Source organism: Coturnix japonica, chromosome 30 (assembly GCF_054131305.1).
Source record: "Coturnix japonica strain WE chromosome 30, WE-NBRP24, whole genome shotgun sequence".
In the NCBI taxonomy this organism is placed as follows: Eukaryota; Metazoa; Chordata; class Aves; order Galliformes; family Phasianidae; genus Coturnix; species Coturnix japonica.
Window position 1 is genome coordinate 371,788 of NC_140692.1, and position 16,909 is coordinate 388,696.

The window sequence follows — 16,909 nt, forward strand, 5'->3', positions numbered from 1 at the left end:
TAGGCAATTTTGATTAGAAATAATTTAAAAGTAAATACTTCTTCCAGTTATCACCAGATATATTTAGTATATTGAATCTGCTAGCACTATTATTATCAGTTTGTTTGCTCTCTCTTCTAACAGGCTTTTATTTGAAGTCCGGCTAAGAGTTCAGCTATTGAGACTGAAATGAGACAGAAGCGTGATCAACTTTACACACTTGCCAGGTTGAACGATAAATGTCTAAAGTCCACTGTGAAATAAGCACTTCTGCTTGAAGTGCCTGATGTGCCGTCAGCAGACACTGTGGTCACAGGATGCAAGGAAAAACCCAGGTAGTTTGCGGAATATAAACTTTTAATACGCACCTTAAAATAAATATATATATATGAACAATTACAAACAAAACAAACATGAGATGCAGAGTCCTTTTATTGAGCTTGGCCATCCTCAGTGCGTGCTGCAGAGGTACAACCCCGGTGAGCGAATGCTCTCCATCTTTTTGAAGTCCTTTTACCAGTTCCTGTGGCAGGAAAGTCGAATGTACTTGTTGCTGATTTGCTGTCGTAGCTTCTGAGTGGTCAATAAATACGTCACAAGTAGAGCTGAGCCGTGGCAGCAGTAACAGCAGTGGGTGTTCAGAATCACAGAATCACAGAATCACAGAATTAGCCGGGTTGGAAGGGACCTCACGGATCATGTAGTTCCAACCCCCCTGCCTGGCAGGGCCACCAAACATACACCTTTACTAGATCAGGTTGCCCAGGAGACCTCATAGATCCCCATAGACCCCATAGATCCCCATAGACACCCCATAGATCCCCATAGAGACCCCATAGATCCCCATAGATCCCCATAGACCCCATAGATCCCCATAGAGACCCCATAGATCCCCATAGAGACCCCAAAGACCCCATAGATCTCCATAGAGACCCCAAAGACCCCATAGATCTCCATAGAGACCCCATAGATCCCCATAGAGACCCCAAAGACCCCATAGATCTCCATAGAGACCCCATAGATCCCCATAGAGACCCCATAGATCCCCATAGATCCCCATAGATCCCCATAGAGACCCCATAGATCCCCATAGATCCCCATAGAGACCCCATAGATCCCCATAGAGACCCCAAAGACCCCATAGATCTCCATAGAGACCCCAAAGACCCCATAGATCCCCACAGAGACCCCAAAGACCCCATAGATCCCCATAAAGACCCCAAAGACTTCATAGATCTCCATAGAGACCCCATAGATCCCTATAGAGACCCCAAGGACCCCATAGATCTCCATAGAGACCCCATAGATCCCTATAGAAACCCCATAGACCCCATAGATCCCCATAGAGACCCCATAGATCCCCATAGAGACCTCATAGACCCCATAGATCCCCATAGAGACCCCATAGATCCCCATAGTCCCCACAGATCCCCATAGAGACCCCATAGATCCCTATAGAGACCCCATAGATCCCCATAGAGACCCCATAGATCAGGTTGCCCATGGCCCCGTCCAACCTGGTCTTGAACACCTCCAAGGACGGGGCATTCACAACCTCACTGGACAGCCTGTTCCAGGACCTAACCACTCTTCTAGTAAAGAACTTTCCCCTAACATCCAACCTAAATCTTCCCTCTTTCAACTTAAAACCATTTCCCCTAGTCCTGCTATTATCAGCCCTTTCGAAGAGTTTACTCCCCTCCTGGGAGTAAGTTCCCTTCAGGTACTGAAAGGCTGCAATGAGGTCACCCCGCAACCTTCTCTTCTCCAGGCTGAACAAACCCAACTCCCTCAGCCTGTCCTCATAGGGGAGGTGCTCCAGCCCCCTGATCATCTTTGTGGCCCTCCTCTGGACCCTTTCCAAAATCTCCATATCTTTTTTGTACTGAGGGCTCCACACCTGGACACAGTACAACAGATGGGGCCTCACAAGAGCAGAGTAGAGAGGGACGATCACCTCCCTGTCCCTGCTGACCACCCCTCTCCTGATGGAGCCCAGGATCCCGTTTGCTTTCCTGGCTGCCAGAGCGCACTGCTGGCTCATGTTAAGTTTCTCATCTATCAGGACCCCTAGGTCTTTTTCAGCCGAGCTGCTCTCAAGGACAACTCCTCCCAGCCTGTACAGGTGCCTGGGGTTCTTCCGGCCCAAGTGCAAAACCTTGCACTTTGCCGTGTTGAACCTCATTAGGTTCACTCAGGCCCACCTTTCAAGCCTGTCAAGGTCCCTCTGAATGGCATTCCTTCAACTGCACCACTCAGCTTAGTGTCATCATGCACACACACCCATGTGGACAAATTCTGTATAATCATCTCCTCACTCTGGTGATAAAATCTCCCCGAAGAAGGATCCTGCAGCTCCACCATGGCACCTTCTAACTGAGGAAGAGGACCTTTGGTGAAGAAAAGAGCACTTGGGCAGTATGAGTCTCCAAGCACATGTGCTTCGCGTCTCCAGGCTGCTGCTGAGACCCAAAGGTGCTGTAAATCCATATAACTACCTTCACTTTTGCAGTATGACTGAATTAGACACAGAAATATGGATAAAAGAGGCATTAAAATCAGAGCAGTTGGCTTTCAAGGCACACAGCTTTCAAAATGGCTCGGAGAGCAGAGCAAACTCTTTGCAAGTAACTATTACCACACAGTTCCATTTGGCTAAGTCAAAACATGTGCATTCTATTCGAGTATGATGATCTTTACATGCAGTTTATAACTGTAAAAAGGTATGTTTCAACTTGGGGAGAGGGGAGCTGTGGTGAGAGCCATGGTTTGGAATCCTTCAGGGCCAGCATGCTTATCTGTGAGTCTGAGGGAGACGCCTCCAGGCCAAAGCAGGTGCTACAGAGAGAAAGGTTTGACACAAATGGTTTTATTTGACTGCTAGAGACAAATGAGTAGGAAGAAGCTATGATTTCTTTGCTGACTGCTGGTAAATCAGAACTGCAGACTGTAGGAGAGCTTAAAGGAGCAGTAGTAGGAGTGTGAATGAATGCTCTCTGTTCTGCACTAGGATGGATGTGTGACCAGCATGACATACCAATCTTCCACTCCCAAATCATGCTTTCCTGGAGGGCCTTCAAAACACTCTCACTGAGCCAAAAAAGACACTTTCTGGGCAGGGAAGGTCCCCAGAATGCCCATAGCCCCACCTGAGCACCTGACACTGGCACTCTGTGCCTGCCTCACTGAGCCTCTTTGTATTTTCACCTCTGCCCAGCATCATGTAGAAGGGCTGCCAAGGGCTGTGTGCCTGCGTGCTCCCCTTGTGACAGCATTGTGTTGTAGGTGCCAACAAAGGGAAAGCACGGACAGTGCAAAGTAGCTGATAATTGCATTAAATGGGACTGTTTTGGCAGCACTTTGATTGTGTGCTGAACATACTTACACGGATCTTCATTAATTTAGGGGCTGAAGAGAGGCTGCAGCTCATTGCACAACATTCAGAGGCTCCCTCCCACATGCAAACGCATCTTTTGAAAAGCCAAGCCTTGATCTCGTTTGAGGTACCTTAGAAAATGTAACTGCAGTGGATCTGCTGAAGCTGAATTATTTGTGGAGAGAACATATTACATGTCTTCCCTTAGATCTAGTCACTAGTTATCTCACATGTGCTGTTGTATTAGACAGAAAAAGCACAAAATGGTGTACTTCCTCTTGTTCCAAAGGAAGTGACAGTCGTTATTCTTTCCAGCAAATGTAATTGCATCAATTGTTTCTCACACAATACTCACAATTAAGGTTTCCAAAAGAACAGCTAAACTATAAAGCAGAGGGGAGCTGTTATTCACAGGTGTTGGATTAGATCTAATTTATGAGTGTAGCAGAAGCTACTTAGATGCGGGTGCTTAAAGCACATTCCTTCCTCCTATATTCTGAAAGAATACTTAGACCACTGAAGGATATTTCAATACCCTGAGCTTTTCCTGGAAATGCTTGAATATGGCGTAGGCAAACGAGAGATAAAGGAGAATCTTATAGCACAGGCAGATGACTAATGATGGTGCAAGCCATAAAAAAACACAGGACTGCTAACAAGGGAATGGAGATCAGCCGAGTAACCAAAAGAACAGGGTTTCAAATATTCATTTTTACACAAATGCAATTGTGATAGAGTAGGTGCATTATTCCGAGGGAAGGCAGAAAGTGAGATAGAGTAAAAGCTCTGCACTGTGCTGGTCACAGCACATTCAGCATTTTGCAAGCAGCTCCCAGCTGCATAGAATTGAGAAACACACCCATGAGCAGCCCACAGCACTGGAGGTGCTGCTGCCCTGCTGTCACCTACAGGTTGTGCTTAACAGTACTACTATATGTGAATACTTATGCTGCAGCTCTCTCCAGCTCCTCCAGATCTGAGCAAGACTGGATCAAAGAAGGGTAAGGTGCCCTGTTTTTTGAGGCAGCAAGGTTTTTTATTCATAGGGGAAAAGAGGTGTAGTCCAACATGAACATGTGCCTCTAAAATCTTTGTCAGTCTTCAAGGGAGGGAGCTGGAATTTCATCTGATTAATTTTTCCCCACTCTCAGTTCTCAGGAGGGTCACCGGCTGAGGAACTGGCAAAACTCTTTTCCCATTTTGTTTTCAACCTTTACCTTTTGTCAGCTCACTCTGCATCTTCTAGATCCCAGCCACCCCCAGTTTCCAAACACACCACCTTCTCACCCATCCTCTGCTCATACATGAGGTACCGCCAGCTGATGTTTATTCAGCTCAGAGAACAGCAGCGTATCTAACGGTCTTTAGTTATTAAGACCATAAATCTTACCGTGTGCTCACACCAAGACAATCTGGTACCATCACCCTTTCAGGTCATGCAGCAAAGCACTTGTTTGACTGCTTTTGAAAGATTCTTTTTCTTGCACTATCCCCTCAATACTCTTCATGTTATCTAGATGAGAACAAGCCACATCTGCTTACATCTCCTTCCAGATGTAACAGCCCTGGCAATCCTAAGGCATACTTCCTGATTGCACTGCTGCAACCAGCATTACACATACAGTATTGCATAATGTAGCCAAGTGTGGGAACAACCAGACAGCCACAGGCAAGCTGTCACCTCAAAAGGAAACTTCCTTCATGTTTTTCATGGCGCTGGGACTGCAGAGTGCATAAGTGAATTCAACATTCTCTGTATTATTACCAGAATTCAACAGGGATGGAACCTTTACAGCACAAATAATTTTGTTTGAGCACAGGCTTTGAAGACTATAAACTATTTGACCATTGCACGAGTTAGAAAATAAATTCTAAGTCTTGAAATATTCTCTACATACTTAGGAGTAAAATGCCCTACATTTTGAGCAGTTCTATTGGCAACACTGTGAGGTTGCTACCTCTGGCTTTGCACGTGCTCTTGAACCAGGAGGAGGATCTGTGCTCTTGTCCCCTTAGAGAGCATTTGTGCTTTTTCTCATGAGTTTCCATTCTTTCCATGCTAAAGAGGGAAGGTGATGTGCCTGTAAACATGTTGTAGTTTAAACCTTCTGGTGCTGCACGCAGGTGCTGTGGGAGGGATTACCTTGTTTGTGGCAGTCTGGGCTGGGGGTGTGTTTGTGTGAAGATCTGCAAGGTGATATTTGCTCCTCCCAGACTTCTTATGGGACATGCACGCATGCAAGCAAATATGTAAAAGAAAACCCACTTCAGGTGTGTTGCATTGCTCCAAAGGAGTGTAAGAAAGGAAAACACCAGTTACATAATAGAAGTATTCTCAAGAAGGAATTGTTTAATCACAAACACCTTGCAGTCTTAATAAAACTAAATTAGATCTTCTCTAACAGATCAGCATTTTATCCACAGTTGTTATACACACAAATAAAGAGAAAAAAGTAGATTATCGTTTTAAAATGTAGCATTGCTATTATAAAAGAAAGGCTGGATGTTCTGCTGGTACAGCTTCTCCCTCACAGTTTAGCATTAAACTGTGTCAGCATCTTCTCTAGCTTCAATGCTAGTGCCATGTTACCTTTAATCCTTAATTTTCCTGACATGAAGGCCATGGTTGGCTTTAGTTTACCTAAAAAGAAGACACAGAATCATCAGGAAAAGGAAAGGAACTGGAGATTGCGATATCATATAGTAGTTACTTTGCTACCAAGTTCTACTGTAAAAGCATCAGAAAAGAGGTTCAACAGATTGACTGGATGCTTTCTGAAGCTACGCTCTGAAAAGTTCAATAGCTACTGAACAAAGCAGTAGATATTTTTATTATAAAATCATGGACTCACAGAGTGACTTACATTGGAAGGGAATTTAAAGGCCATGCACTTCCAGCTACAGCTCATCCAATTCCAAGACTACAAAGAGAGGTGAGCCTGTCAGCTCATCCATCAGCAAGATGTTTCCTGCCACCAGGAGCTGCCTTAGTTCTGCCAAACCCGTTTGTTACTCACCAGTGAACATCTTCACAAAGTCGCCACTCGACATGCTCATCACAACATCAGCTGCTGCAGGAGGCTTCCCAAACCCAGCACTCCCACTGCTGGTTTTCAGGTCAAGGTACCAAGTGCCTCCTTCATCACCTGAGTGGAACAGGGAGAACCTGTGGCAGCACCACAAGGACTGATGTGCCCTGCCCTTTGCTACCCCCGCCTGCTTTTCTCTCCCATCTTCGTGCTAGACGTGCTGGAGGTGCTGTGCCAGAAGCTGCCCCGCGCTCTCTGTGCAGACAAGGTCAGCCCCAGCAGATGCCCCACAATGCCACAGTGTCAGGGGACAAGGCAGTGGCTGCTGGTGGAGCTGGAGGCAGCAGGGGTTTGGAACAGAACTACCATGCTGACCCTGTGCAGCACGGCCAGCAGGGTGACACAGCAGAAATGAAACACCAGAAAACACACCACAGTCCCCAAAAGAGCAGCACATGCTGCTGATGCAGAAAGCATCTCCCTGTGACAACAGCAGCAGGGTAAATCCCACGTGTGCTGAAGTTGGCTCTGAAAGGCAGCATCTTACAGAGCACACCCAAAGATGTCCCTGTTCCTAGACCAGTTATAAAAGACAAGTATTTACATGTGAAAATACAGACTGACTCTTGCTAGAAAAGTGAGCATTTGAGAATTTTACAAGTGATGGTCTTACCTGACAATTCAAACTGAAAGACGCCCTGCGTGGATTTCACTGTTTCTTTATTGAGTTCTCCCTGAATAACTCTGAATGTTTCTGCAACAGGCCCCGCTGAAGCTGATTCTTTATTAAGCTTGGCTCCACCTGATGCCTGTGAAGCACCTAAAAGAAACAGATGGATTCTCTGTAAAATGCTGGAACGCTCTATCTCACTTATCTTTCTAAGAATATATATGTTTTCAGCAGTTCTTCTGCAAAAGCTTCTAAGGTGTGAATCAATTCACTACTTTAATCAGCAACTTTCTACACTGCAGTGAATGTGCTCATTTAACATTAAGAAAGAGCATTTGCAATTTATAAGGCATGTAATGCTTAGCAGCCCCTAAAAGCCATGCAGAAGGTCAGTGTATCAGGAAATAATTATTCTACTCAGTGAATTGCTACTGTGTTGGAGATCTGGGCAGTTGGCAGTATCAGTTCCTGGCAGAAAAGTCTAAGTGCGCACTCACAAATAGTATTTTCAAGGGAACTGGGCTCTTTTCAAACTTAGCCTCTTTCTTTCCTATATTTGTTTTGGCACTCCTATAAAACATATCCAGTATTCCTATTTGCCCTCCAATAGAAACATCACTATTCTGAAAAAGTGAACCTGATGCTTTTGTAAAAAAACAACTTCTCTATTTCATCTTGTAGACATTCACATCATGTACGACTGTGAGAACTTCATGTAGGAATAGAAGCTTCTCAAGTTCTCACACTGCAAGAAAGATGTAACACTCCTGCAAAATATGCTGATTGCTTGTGATTTTTTTACAGCAATATTTACTCATAATCTTCATACCACTTAACTCTGGTGGTAAAAAGCAAAAAGGTTGTTCAAAACAAGGTGCTGATTATGAACTGTGAAAGTTGCAGACACTAAAGTCACTTCCATAAATCAAACAGCCCAAATACAAGAGATTTTGCCACATAGCTTGAATGTAGTCCAAAAGTAACTTGAAATAGAGGAGGCATTCATTATCATCACAAATAATCGACATGTACATGCAGAGGTTGCCCTTCCACGGCCTTCTGATTATGTGGCTGTCATGTCAGTTTCAGCATCCAAGAAGAAGTCAGGCATTAGGGGGTGACCTAAAGGGGAGTTGAACAATAACAGTAAGCCCAAGTAAGGGTGAACAGCACAAACAGGAATCCATTCTGAAGGCAACAGCACCTCAATTTACCAGTAAATGAACTACAGGTTGAAAGAAGACGAGGTGACATGTTTAGGTTCTGGTACATTTAAAATCAGACCCAGAAGCCTCTTACAAATTCAGTCAGAAACATCTGAAGATGAAGAAACACTATCTCACTATTTGGTAAATAGTAATACATGCGCTTGTGGTGCAGGTCTATTTTCTTTTTGCTAATGGGTTTAAAATATATATATATATATATATTTATATAGGCATTGATTATTAGAGCCTCAGTGGACTATTATGTGCTTTCCCAGAATCCACATTCTCAAACGTGAGGCAAAGCATCTTTTGACTGAGTCAAAGGAATATATGCATATTCCCCATATGGCCTTCCTTCCTTTGCAAGCTTCTCATTTTAAAGATCTCTTTTACCTGGTGCAATTGCATAGACATCAAAATCCTTAACGCCTTCTTCTCTCAGTAGAACTTCATCAATAATGAAGTTTCCAGTGAAAGTTTTCGGCTTTGTTAAAATGCAATATGCAGCATCTGCAATTATGTCAGTTTTTCTGCACTGCTTCTCTATTCCGGATCCTCCCAGCATATCCATAGCAGCTGTATGTATGGCTGGAAAATTCAGAGGACAGGAAATTACAAGTTTAACACTAATGACATCACATACTCATCTCTTTGGCAAATGCATAAACTTTATTCTCCTCTCACATGAAAGTAATCATGAGAAGACTAAACTGTGAAATACCATCAACCAGCGAAGAATGGTCAACCAGCAAACAATCCTCAAAGTGTAAAGATTCCCTTACTTGAAAAGTATTAAAGGAACCAAAAGAGGAATAAAGGGAAGAACTCCTTGTAATATTCATATTATTCAATGCTTCTATCAATACTTTCCACACAAAGACTTCCTCTGGCTTTATTTAGGACATGAAAAACTAACAGGACAACTATCTTTCTCAAAGTGAATGTGCATCAGCAATTAACATTTTCTGCAGCCATTACCATACTGAAAATCTCAATTTTAGCCCCACAATAACTTGTGAGATAACAAAGTGACTCTAAGTTAAAGATGAGAAACCCAATAGCACAAACTCAAACTTTTCCTGGCTTATGCTCCTCTACTTTCACATTACAGCCAATTATTATTGTTCTAAATATAGCAAAACTATGGGCAAAGACTGATATGAAAAACCATCTACTGTCCTGCAATCTGCACATCCTTCCATCTATTTCATACAAAGTGCTGCTGGTTTTCCATTAATTCATACATACGGCATCTTCCACTTTGACCCTGCAGTACCTCTACTACTCATTCACACTCTTACATCCTTTTGGCAGGCTACCTCTTTCACTTTTAGTCAAATCGAGAGCTCATAACATCTCACTATCAGCATATTTTCTTGTTTCAAGGAGCTGGATGAACCAATAGAACCATACTAGCACAGTGTCAATCTCCAGCATTGAAGCTGATCACATATATATGATGTTCTTTAAATTAAAAACTTTGTAATTGTAATGTAGATACTACAGAAGTCACCTCTCTCACTCTCTAAAGTAGTTAACTTTTGTTTTGGCAGATAAACCTTTCAAAACAACATTTTTCTTCCTAGACTGAACATTACAAACTTTTATACTTCAGAACATGAACAGTTTTCATCAAGGAAACACTGATACATACAAATTTTGAAAGCTCACTTGCTGCTTCTAATGCTTTCAAGACACTGGTCTCTTTGTTCAGCAGCTACCAAACCTTCAACAGCAGCCCTGGTCCTCACTGACCCATGGACAATAAACTGGAGCTAGTATAAGATGGGCACACCAAGTTATTTTTCTGCTATGCGGCCCTTCAGTGTGCTGTGACTTGCAAGAAGTGTTGGATGGTTGTGTGAAGAAGCAATTGATTTCCCACTCAGCCAAAACTTTTTTTTTTTTTACATCTACAGAGGTACATATCTTGTCAGCTTCATCTATTTCCTGGCAATCTAACTAGCTGGGGATTCTAAATATTGACATAAATGTCCAATACTACTCAGGGATGGTGTGCAAACCAAAGTTTGAGTCATGTTGAAAGGAGCAGTGACAAGACAGGAGAAAAAGCAGAATGTGCTCAGGCTGAAGGTAAGTTTAAGTGAAAACAGGAAGGCAACAGTGAGAACTAGGAAAGAAAGCCAATACCCACACAACATCTTTGATCACAAAAAAATACACAGAAGTGCTCGGTGTTCTGAATCAGTCCTAAATAAGACCACCTGTATAGGACAAAACACAACAATTCAAAATAATCACCTGTTTTAGGCCATAAAGCATTGACAGCAACTTCTCCTTTAAATTCTTCTGCCATTCCCAAGACACACATGGACATGCCATATTTACAAATTGTGTAGGCTACAAAAAGCACACAAAAATCCCATATTTAGTAGGATACATATTTAGTCTACACATAGAATTTTACTTTTGAAGGATGTAAGTCACGGAAAAATCAACTTTCTGGGGTCAAAGCATCATCTTCCTAGAGTACAGAAACTCTCCCAGCTCCTACCACCCCCTTCAGATACAAACTGACCCTTTTACATGAGTATTGAATTGGGGAGGGAAAAAAAAAAGGAAAAAAGCACGTTGTAAATCCTTTTTGTATACTCTGAGAAGGGGATGTTGCAGAGAAGGAACATGGACCTGCAAGAGGAGTTTAACCATGTTCCAAGTGTTGAAGTTTAAAAGATAATCCACAGGTTTAAGATGAGCAACATATGTTCTAGCCCAAAGACGCAATTGGGGCCTCCTTCACTCCTCAAAGATAATTTCTATTTAAAAAGACAGCAATGAGCTTTATCGCTATCAAATCAAATGTGGAAGCATAGAGAAAAAAAGATTTTGCCTTCCTATCTCTATTGGGAATAGAAAACATGGTGTAGTATTAAGAAATCCAATGAAAAACTCTTAACTCTTACCTGCAGAACCTTCTTGGAAATATAAAGGCCACGCTAGGGGCATGAGATTTGTACTGTATTTTATCAGAAAACAATTTTCTTTCACCTTTTCTTTCAGTGCAAAACACTCTGAGGAACCATTCCTGTCAGTCTCTTGTGAGCACTAAAAACACAATATCTGGAATTCTTGGCTGGCGCTCCTGCACACGTCATTAGTTACTCACACATTTCTCAACACATAACAGCAAAGGCAATGGATGCTACTTACCACAGTGATTTTTGAACCACGTGGGTTTCATATTCAGAGGTGGGCTGAGGTTCAGGATATGGGGGTTCTTACTTTTCCGTAAGTGGGGAAGGCACGCTTTAGACCTGGAAGAGAGGAATCAAGCAAGACAGTCATCTCTTATTTTACAGAACATTTACCACTACAGCAGAGCAGTAGTTTCACTTTCACAAAGGTCCAATGGTGAGCTGAAACCCTTCCCTTGTAATCAAGTATTTAACTGATGAAAAGAACAGAAAAAAAACTGTCCTATCTCACTTATCTCAGGAATAGCATTCATGTCTAACAGCTGGGCTGCATCCTCCAAGCTGTGCAGCAACTTCTACTAAAGCAGATATTCCAGATGTTCGGAAGCAATAGTCTCCTTGTAATAGTTCTGGAAAGGGAGTAAACCATGATGTGCTAACAAGCCAGATTACCGGTGTAGAGAATCATCTAGTCCCATATTTCTTACCTTCTGCTCACATATTTATCTCTTTTTTAAAACCACATTTTAAAAATAATACAGTATATATGCGTTTAGTTATTATTACTCTCTGCACCAAGATCTCAGACAAACTGAGACAGCATTAAACATTTTGTCAAAATGGCTTTGCCTCAGCACTTACGTGAGGTAGGTTCCTCGTATGTTGACATCCATCATAAGATTGACCTTCTTGGTTTCTGTTTCCAAAGTGCCGGTCAAAGAGATGGCGCTTGCATTGTTCACCAAAATATCAGTCCCTGGTTTTAAAGTAAGTCACCTCACATTAGCAGTGAAATAAGAAAAAACAGGAGTAAAGCAGGTTAGGCTGTTCTTTCCTCTTCTTCTTCATTGAATAATCTGCTTGGTAGACTCCCCTGCCCCTCAGCATACCTCCAAATGTCTTCACAGCTTTCTCCACGGCGCTGATAATTTGCTCTTCTTGCCTCACATTAACGATGCATGGCAATGCCTTTCCTCCAGCTGCTTCAACTGCGTGATTAGAAAAAAGCACACTTAGAATTTGTCTCTCAGACTGCACAAACTGACTACTGAGATTTTCTCATTCAGTGAATGTATTAAAAATTACACCTTTCAAACTCTGACTCTTTTACATACTGCATAATGAATAGGGATGCCACAACAAAATCCTAACACTGAGAATGTACATGGCTCACCACACATTTTAATTAACATAACATTTTTACCTTTATGCACATGTGTATTCATTAACATCAAACTTCAATACCTCACAGAATTCCTGGGAGGCAGGAGAAGCACTTGGGCTCATTCTTTTAAAGCTGAATGGGAGCTAGGAGAGTCAGAGCAGTTTCCCACTCATACGCAAGAACTAAGCAATGACACACACACACAGCCCACAGTCTGAAGCCCACCCTGATTACAACTTACTCTCTTCTGCAGCTGTGTAGATAGTCCCAGATAGTTTAGGATGGGGCTCTGCTGTCTTGGCAGCGATCACAATGTTTGCACCATCCCTGGCAGCCTTCAGAACAATGGCTTTGCCAATTCCCCGGCTCGCACCAGTGATGAAGAGCGTGCAGCCTGCTAGTTTCCTGAAGATGTGAAGGAGGTAGAGGGGAAACAAGAGGGGGAACAAAGCAAAATCTGGAACTCAGTGACTTCTTGCAGTCTTTGGGGACAAAAACAATCACTGCAGTCTTAGCAAGAGGCAACTGCCTTCAACATTTTACAAGGAAAACAGACCCAAAATACAGAATAAATGGATAAAGCTACAGAAAAGCCTTTCACCACCACTGAAGACTTTTTGTACAATAATCCAAGGCTGCCCACAACAGAACTGCTGCATTCTCCAAAAGCAGAAAAGGAGTGACCTCTAAAAACAACAAAACCAACCAATTCTAACGTTTTGATACTCAGTGCAGCTCTCTGTAATTTAATTCTTTTGGCCCTCTGAACACAGAGGACCAGTAGCTCAACACGCTGTAAAGGCAAAGTCCAGGATCACAATCCCAATGCAGGGTGCCAAAGACAAGAGCCAAAAATCAGATTTTCAAAAATGACCATGATTTTCCTTAAGGCTTTCACAGTAAAACTCAGTTTGCAAGTAACTGCATTTAACCCAATAAATCCCCACAAGTCTGTCCAACCAACCAGCAGGCTGACACAGCTGTGCAAACGACTTGTGACTGAGCCCCTGTGTACAAAGGTGTCACACAGAGTGGAAGCACCAGTGAGATAAAAAGGAACTGGGAATATTGCATGAGCATATCAGCACAGTGTGAGGAGAACCAAAGTTCACCTGCAGCTGAGACTTGCAAGGGAAGCCAGTGGCAACTTGTTTATCTGCTATAATGTGGGTAGGAAGAGCATGAACAAGGAAATAGCGTTGCTGAGTGGCATGGGTGATTCAGTGAGAGCAGACACTGGTAGTGCCTTGCTTAGGAACATGGTTTACCAGGACATGAGAAACTAGCCATAGATGAGAGGTAATCTTAGAACTTGGAAGGTTGGAAAAGACAATATAGTCCAACCTTCAACCCATCCCCACTATGGCCACTAAACCATGTCCTTCAGTGCCACATCTAAACCCTTCCTGAACATCACCAGGGATGGTGACTTCACCACTTCCCTGGGCAGCATGTTCCAATGCATCATCAATCTCAGTAGGTAAAATCAAGCCTGGTGAACCTGATTGACTTCTGTGATAGAATGAAAGGATTTGAGGCCAAAGTGATAACAGCTGACACCATTCACATTAGCAAGGCTTTCATTACCATCTCTCAAAATACTTTTGTATCCAAGTAAATACATAATAGTCTGGATGGTTGAACAGCCTAAGGGGTAAGAGAAATGTTAAGTGGACAGGTTCAGGGAGTTAGAATCATGCAGGTGGGCTCCTTTTGCAGCAGGCACGGCCGCAACCAGGGCAGCCCACAGGCTGCACCGTGGGCGCTTTCTGCACTTGTACAGGATCTCATGACTACTGCTTGCAACACACGGGAACGAATAAGGTCAACGTATGTCCCCGTTCATTAGCAGCGCAGAAATAACACCGCAGCAGTCACTCAATTCAGATTCCACAGCACACCCACAGCCGCACTTTGCCCTCCGGACGTGCACACAGCTCGGCCCGTGAGCACCGAGCACCGAACAGCACCGAGCGGGACTCCGGGTCTGACCCAGCCGCTCCGGGGCCACTGTGCCCGGCCGCAGCCTCCACCCCGCGTCCCATCACCCTCAAGGGGCTGCGGAGCACGCGTCTGTCCCTCCACCCGGCCCCAGCCCCGGCCCCGGCCCCAGCTCTGCCCCGGCAGCTCCTGTGGCTCAGAGCTCGCGGCCCCGCCGAAGGAAGGAGGAAAGCCTGGGTCGCCTTACCCAGTGTTGGGCAGCATGGCGGCACGGCCATGGGGCGGCTGTCAGCTCGGCACGGAACGCGCTCCCTGCTCACACCGTCCTCCGCGCAGCCGCGGCCCGGGGAGCCGGGCGGAGCCAGGGCCGAGCGGGGCGGGATGAGGGGCGGGTGATGGAAGTATCGGGATGAGTTCCCTGCGGGAGTACACCTCGTTCAACCAAGCCAAAGCCTTGCACGTTTTCACTGGCAAAATTAAAATCGCATCTGAGATCTCGCCCTCAAGGAAAGGAGTGAATGACCACACTGAAGTGACAACTGAAACGATTTATTATTGAAACAACCTGTCCTTATAACTATTGGTCTATCCACTACCACCTCGGGCCACTATGCGGGCGCCGACATGACCCCACTGCAGGGCGCTCACTCATCATCTTCATCATAGTTATCTTCATCGGTGCGCAGCCAGCAGCCTTCCTCTACCCAGACAGAGCTGGTGAAAGGTGGGCGCTGCGGGTCCTCCCAAGGCTCCCACTCCTCTGGCATCACCGTGACTTCATGCTGTATGTTCACCATGAGCGATAAGGAGTGGAAAAGCAGGCCGGCCTCAGGAGCACGCTGCTCTTGCTCTCTTGGGCGCCAGGGAAGTTCCTGCAGTGCTGGGTTGCGTGGCAAGCTGTCTCCCATGTAAGATGAAGCGGTGAACGACAAGGAAGTAGAAATGTCTCCAGGGCTCCAGCCGCTGTTTGGAGGCAGCAGGGACGGGTCCAGAGGCTGGTTCATTCCCCAAGCTGCTGCAGCACGCATTGGCCGGCTGTGAGAGGCTCGAGCTCGGCGTCGGCTGCGGTTTCTCCTTCGGCGCTTGGGAGGCCGGGGTCCCCTGGCTGCAGCCGCCTGGGTGCCGGCTGCCGGACCCGCTGCCTGCAGGCAGCCCCTGCGGGAGCAGGAGCAGCAGCAGCAGCAGGAGCAGCAGCAGGGGCCCGTCTCAGCTCTCCTTCTCCGGGCAGATCTTGGCCTGCGCTGCTCGAGGAGCCGAGAGCTCTCTCCTCCGAAGTCTGGGTTCCAGTTGACGAGAGGCTGCAAAAGGCAAAGGAGAAGAGTCAGTTGTTATCACCTTGCGCTTGAAAGACAGCAAGGTACAGGAGATTTTCAATTGCTAAAGACGGACATGGGAGTGAGCAGCATCACGAGCCGATCCTTGACCATCTCTTGCAGGGTGGGAGCGTCTTTGCTCAGTCCAATTGAAGTTTGTCCTTGCAGACATTTCTGCGACAAAGCGGTTTTCGCTGTGCCACTCGGCAAGTGAAATCCTTCTGAACACCCTGGGGGTTCTGATGGGGTGTCATTGTGATGGCACGTGTTTGTGATGGGGGCTTCGGCCACTCCCAACATGGAGTCACAATGATCACCCCAAGGTGATGCCCAGCCCTTTTCACCAGAGCTGTGCTCTGTCCTTTCATCCCCATCTTGTCTCAATGCAGTGCTGCTTATAAATCAGATTATAAATCAGATATAATTCCATGGGCTTTTCTGAACTCTCATGATCTGCAAACAAGAAGAGAGCAAGAGTTTCTACTGCTTTGTCCAGTATTTAATGAAATGTTCATCTCTGATCTGTGGTTTCATCTCAGTTTAAAGCTGGTTCTTTTTTTGCCTGTTTAAATGTACAAAGTATTTGTTGAGAGAGGGTCAAATCGCAGCTTTTACAATGTTGAGTTCTGGCCATGTTTTGGATCTGTGATATCCACATTTACTGCCATTCAAATCATTTCTCAGTTCCCTTCATCAAAACTTTGGAACAGAGCAATTAAACATGAGGCAAAGTGACAAAAAGCAAAACATAAAACACATACATAAAAATGTTATTCAACAAGTAAAGTAACTGTTATGGGTTAGCCCTCAGCTGTACCTTCAGAAATGGCCTGGAAAAGCACATTCTTTTTCAGTCAGTCAGCCTCCTTGATGATGATTCTCTTTCTTCTTATTTAGAGACTTAAAGCCATCCCTGTCTTTCCTCACATGGCTTCCTAACATTGCATCTGTGTTAGGAAAGCTGGGATTTAAATGTGATGCAGTATTTGAAATGAGGCTGGAAAAGGTGCTGCCTTCAAACCTTGGGAGGAAAGCATTACTAACAGAATATTGGCCTCTCATACCACGCATCT

The 16,909-nt window shown here is 44.6% G+C and overlaps 2 protein-coding genes across 2 annotated transcripts in view; one reads left to right on the plus strand and one right to left on the minus strand.

Annotated features, from left to right (window-relative positions):
- LOC146755730 (obscurin-like) overlaps positions 1-16,909 on the plus strand; it is a 177,855-nt gene that overhangs the window by 53,407 nt on the left and 107,539 nt on the right. The window lies entirely within an intron of this gene.
- Positions 5,686-14,876, minus strand: LOC146755733 (hydroxysteroid dehydrogenase-like protein 2). The gene is made up of 11 exons (XM_085525301.1): positions 14,771-14,876; positions 12,824-12,987; positions 12,308-12,406; positions 12,060-12,174; positions 11,434-11,537; positions 10,525-10,623; positions 8,656-8,850; positions 8,127-8,176; positions 7,058-7,226; positions 6,373-6,501; positions 5,686-5,996 (listed from the first exon to the last, which is right to left on the minus strand). Exons 1-11 carry the CDS (start codon positions 14,785-14,787, stop codon positions 5,884-5,886), a joined length of 1,254 nt encoding a protein of 417 aa, XP_085381427.1. The 5' UTR covers positions 14,788-14,876; the 3' UTR covers positions 5,686-5,883.